The sequence below is a fragment of the Chaetodon auriga genome, chromosome 24, assembly GCF_051107435.1.
Source record: "Chaetodon auriga isolate fChaAug3 chromosome 24, fChaAug3.hap1, whole genome shotgun sequence".
Classification (NCBI taxonomy): Eukaryota; Metazoa; Chordata; class Actinopteri; order Chaetodontiformes; family Chaetodontidae; genus Chaetodon; species Chaetodon auriga.
In genome coordinates, this window is record NC_135097.1 from 16,827,352 (window position 1) to 16,832,362 (window position 5,011).

At 42.2% G+C, this 5,011-nt stretch overlaps 1 protein-coding gene across 1 annotated transcript; it reads right to left on the minus strand.

Moving 5' to 3' along the window:
• Positions 1-279: 279 nt before the first annotated feature.
• LOC143317487 (zinc finger BED domain-containing protein 4-like) lies at positions 280-4,582 on the minus strand. The gene is made up of 5 exons (XM_076725640.1): positions 3,953-4,582; positions 3,315-3,821; positions 614-717; positions 393-469; positions 280-296 (listed from the first exon to the last, which is right to left on the minus strand). Exons 1-5 carry the CDS (start codon positions 4,580-4,582, stop codon positions 280-282), a joined length of 1,335 nt encoding a protein of 444 aa, XP_076581755.1.
• Between the last annotated feature and the right edge of the window lie 429 nt (positions 4,583-5,011).

Here is a 5,011-nt window from a genome sequence, read left to right on the forward strand (position 1 = left end):
AGAGGGATGTTTGGCAGTGATGATCTTCCATGTTGTCTGCAAACACACAAAAACAGAAATCACTAAGACAGACAGCATTACAGCAGCATTAATGAAGTGAAGTTAAACTCGTTCACATACAGTAAATGCATTGAATACACAATGGGAAATGTGCCTTACATATGTTCTGCTGAGTAACTGTCTTCAGTGGGTCCTCTTCCTGAGTCTGTTACATTGTTACTGATGTGGTTTTTCCTTGGTCAGGCAGGCATATGTGGCAGAGAAAGGTATGGCAATAGTTCAGGGCACCAAATACCCTTGTGTTAACAAAAACAAAGACATTAGTACCAGAGACATTGTTACATTGGACATTATTACAGTGGTTGGGAATCGAAATGGTAAAGACTACTTACTTGTCTGCTGGCTTGCATTGTCTTCATTTGTGGTCCTCTGGAGGTCTTCTTCCTGAGTTGTTCCTGAGTTATTCTTCCTAAAATAGTAAAAACATTCATTTAGTCAGGTGAACTTTTAGCATTAGCTTTAGCATTTATTCTTTCTCCTTCTCTCTCACACACACACACACACCTAAATTAAGAGTATAATCGATGAAGAAACAATACTGCATGTCCCTTACTTGTCTTCTGCTGGGTTGCTGTCTTCTGTGGAGAGAGATCTGCTGCAGTCCTCTGGAGGTCCTCTTCCTGGGGTCTTCGTCCTGGGGGTCTTCTTCCTGGATCTCTAAGCATTGTTGCAGGATTTAAAAGACATAAATAAGTTACAGGTTTCAAGGCATCTTGTAAAAACTTCATCACAAAAGTCAATGAAATAAGTGTTCCCTTTTTTTTGTGATGGGTTGCTGTCATCTGTGGAGAGAGATCTGCTGCAGTCCTCTGGAGGTCCTCTTCCTGGGGGTCGTCTTCCTTGACCTGTTTTCATCTCCTCCTCCTCTTGTTTTTGACTACAAGTTAAAATAAAATTCAGATTTAACATGGTATCAGAAAAAGAACAGAAATTGAGAGTATTTCAAACTTGAACTTAACCTGGGATTTGCATTTACCTGGATCTCCTTCCTGGATCTTCTGCTTCTTCCCTGACACTGCTGTCCCTACCTACATCTTGTCTTCAGCTCCCTGTCTTACATTTTAATAAATTGGCACTGTCCTTCTCTTCAACTCATCATGTCTGAGATATTGCTGACCCCATGAATAAATAAATAATAAATACATAAAAAGAACTACTAAGCAGAACACAAAAATATTTCCATCCCACACATGTCACTGTAACATCATGATTAGTGTGTAGAAAAGAATCAATTATAAGGAAGAGAGATACAAACAACATAAATATATATACATATACAACATACAAACAATTATACTGACAGCCAAGAGACAGAAAGCACTCAGACATACTCAGATGCACGTGATTAGACAAAATGAGCAAATTGTCAGCAGGATGTGGTGGCTGGAGAGGCTATTAGTCAGTCAAAGTACAATATACTGGACTGTGGTAACTGTAATACGTTTGGAGAAAACCTGATTGTAGACATTTATCAGGATGTGAAATATAAATGTGGTCAATCAGTGTGTTCTTTTCAGTTGTGGAGTCCGTAATTAGCTGACTGTAACCTCTGGCCTGAAACAAATCTTTTATACTTTTTAGGGATGCACATTTTGGATTTTTTTTATGACCGTTAACCGACGCCCTTTAACGATTAATAACCGTTAACCAATAAGATTTAAATGCCAGTCCATGCTGCCATTCCGACATTCCGTCATTCCGACATGCTGCCATTCCGACATACCACCATTTAGACATATCACCATCCCGAAATACCGCTATTCCGACACACAAACGTCCCACCATTCCGACAAGGCTTTCCATGTAAGGAAAGGTTGGAATCAGAGTCACTGACTCAGCGCTGTCCGGTGCTGAACTGCAGATTTACAGTGACAGCAAATAGTTAGATTACTCATCTAAAATGTAAAAAAAAAAAAAGCTACAAGCTTTAGATATAATTAACAGTACTGTAGGCTTCAGTCGTCTGCTATTGCTTTTTAAATTATGTCGAGAGAGAGCGCGCTGGTGATTTCTTTAATTGTGTGTTCTGCTTCATTTCCAAAATAAAGTTTGAGCTTCTGAAATCTGATTTTTAAACAGTTCTGATGGAGCTCAATGTTTATCTGGATGATGCGGCTTCATTCCGAACAATTTTACTGTAAACCTGGACGACCCGCGACGTGTCTGGAGATAAAAAAATAATATTCAATGTAATGTGTGTTTTGTGCGTAATTGCATACAAGGATACACACCCTCCCCTACTGTACAACACGAAGGAGACTGGAATTAGTCAGTGACTTCAGGTGTCATCTGCAGAGCCGTCATTGATATCTGTAATATTAATGTTGCATATGATGCCAGCGTGCATGGAGACACACGGGCTCAATGGAGAGCTGCGCTCCAGCTGGCTGCTGTGACAGGTCACTGACACTGTGTTTCTGCTAACAGTCAGTGATCCCTGAGATTCAGACATGAATCTAACATGTTTCACACTAGCCCGAGTTACATTAATACGTGTACTAGACATATATTTCCCGTTTCAGGAGTTTTTAATAATAGATTGGAGGGATGTCGGAATGGCGGTTGCCTCCCCTATTATTTTATTTTTATTTTTTTGAGTACTGTGACCCATTCAAAAGTGCCGTGACAAAAAAAATTCTCATGGGCTTTATTTATTTTTAAATGTGCAAAAACAGCCAAATAAACATCAACCAAATGAACAAAAACAACAAAATATCAGGATTTTTCTCATCTCAAACACCTGCAGCACTGCTGAACAGAATTAAACAGAGAGAGAAAAAGGACAGCGCTGTAAACGATTCAAAACAGATTGAAATTTGTTTAACTTCAAATAGCCTAGTTGTCAGACTTTCTAATGAACAAAAACAACACCCTTTTAATCAAACTGCTGTGCAGCATACAAAGTTATATCTATCTATAAGGGCACGAAGTCATCCCGTGTAACCAAGAAAATAAGTCTGACCTGTGTATCAAAATATTTTAAATAAAATAAATAGCCATAGCCACCAGAAAAAATATAAATATAGCAACAGCCACCAGATAAAAACAAAACTTACATACACATGAATCCCCTTGGTGCTACGAAAAACTCTCCTTTTTTAACGAGGTTCTCAGCCCTCAAAATGAAATAAATGGGCTAGGCCACCCTCAGTCTTCTCTCGCCATACCGATTTGTTTTCTTTTTACTGGTTTTTATTAAGAAAAAGCAGCATGTTGACATGCTCTGGGGCCAGCCTGGTGCGCAGCCTGTTTACCGTGAGACCCGCAGCGGAGAATATGCGCTCAGATGGGACCGATGTCCCAGGAATACACAGGTAGCGCCGGGCCAGAATGGCCAGCCTCGGGAAGCGCGTCTTTTGGATTTTCCACCACTCAAGGGGATCAGTGTCCAGTGATGGTAGATTGTCTCTCATGTAGGTGTCCACCTCTGCTTCTGGATCATCTCCTTGTTCAGGAGAGCTGTAGTCATCTCCCAGGAGCAACGTCATGGCACTGTCCTGGCTGCGCCGGACTCCAGCCTGGGCAGCAGGCACCGCTGTGTCTTCATTCTCTGCGGCAGCACCACTTGCCCCTTCTTCACCTGCAGCAACAGGCTCATCTTCATCATTTCCAGCGGTCGCTGCCATGTTAGCACACAGTTCGAGTAGTTTTGCTTTTGTGGCTTCTTTTTCCCTTGAAGAAAAAAACCTGAGATGTTTATGCCGTGGATCCAGGGCCGAGGCGATCAGTGCTGGTTTGGTCACCAACTCGTCCGTGCCCACCTGTGGTGAAAAATATAATGAATGCCCTTTTTAATTCATAACAAAACATTGCGTAATAACAATAAGACGAATAGCAATAATAATAATAATAATAAAAACAAGACTAATAATAATAATAATAATTAGCTCACCCCCATGCGGTCACACAAGGACTGTCGCACATTCGCCTTGAACTCTTTAACTCTCGGGCTGTCATCTTCAGCGCTGATCAGGTGTTTGTTGATGAGGCTGAAGGTGATGGGATAAATGTTTGAAACTGACACCTCCTTTTCTGTGGACATGACAGTGGTCGCACATTTCAGCTTCTCCAACACTGGCAATATCTCCTCCATTATCTGCCAGTGTTCATCTCTGATCTCCAGGGTTCTTGCTTCTTGCAGTTTTGTAACTGCTCGGTCAGACAGAACAGCTGTCACTGCCCACCGTTGTTCAAGCAGTCGTGCCATCATGTCACACACAGAGTTCCATCTCGTTTTACATGACTGGATAAGCTGGTGCTTCGGAAGTTGCATTTGGTCCTGTTTGGCCTCCAGTGCCTTGCATGCAGGTGTGCTGTGGTTGAAGTGCCTGACAAGCCGCCCCGCTGCAACAATAACACGATGCACAAACACATTAAATCCGTCATTTACCGTCAGCTGCAGTGTGTGTGCAAAACAGGGGATCGAGTCCCAGCTGACCCGTCCGGGAGAGTTGGCTGCCACGATGTTGCGTGCATTGTCGTGGATGCATGCGGACGAAAGTTCGCTGCGATGGTCCTCCATCGTCTGATGCTGGATGCTTATTTCTTATGTGGTACTGCATTGTACTCGTACTGCTGGAGTATTTCAGTGCTGTACCGCATAATTTGCAGATAACCTCCTCCCCTTTCCGGTCGAAATTGTCCCACACAGAACTCCTTTTTACGCTCTTCATCTTCGCTGGGCTGTGATGGAAAGCACGTGATGGCATGTGTTGCACCTGTCGACAGGCCCCCATGAGGTGATTGAATTACGTAGCTTAAAAACTAATTGACTGTTAGTATTAATCGGTTAGAGTTACTGTTATCGGTTAAACGGTTAACCATGTGCATCCCTAATACTTTTCTTTCCTGAAGACAGGCGATCCTCTTTGAAGTCCTCACAAACAACAACGGGATGGTGATCTAATAGGCCCAATGAGTCCAAGAGGTTTTTCATGTATTGTAAAAATGT

Coding starts and splice junctions, on each gene's coding strand:
- LOC143317487 (XM_076725640.1), bottom strand. CDS start 4,582: ATGGAGGACCATCGCAGCGAACTTTCGTCCGCATGCATCCACGACAAT. Junction 718..3,314: donor TCTCCGCTGCGGGTCTCACG/GTAAACAGGCTG, acceptor AACAATGCTTAG/AGATCCAGGAAGAAGACCCC. Junction 470..613: donor AGCAACCCAGCAGAAGACAA/GTAAGGGACATG, acceptor TTACTATTTTAG/GAAGAATAACTCAGGAACAA.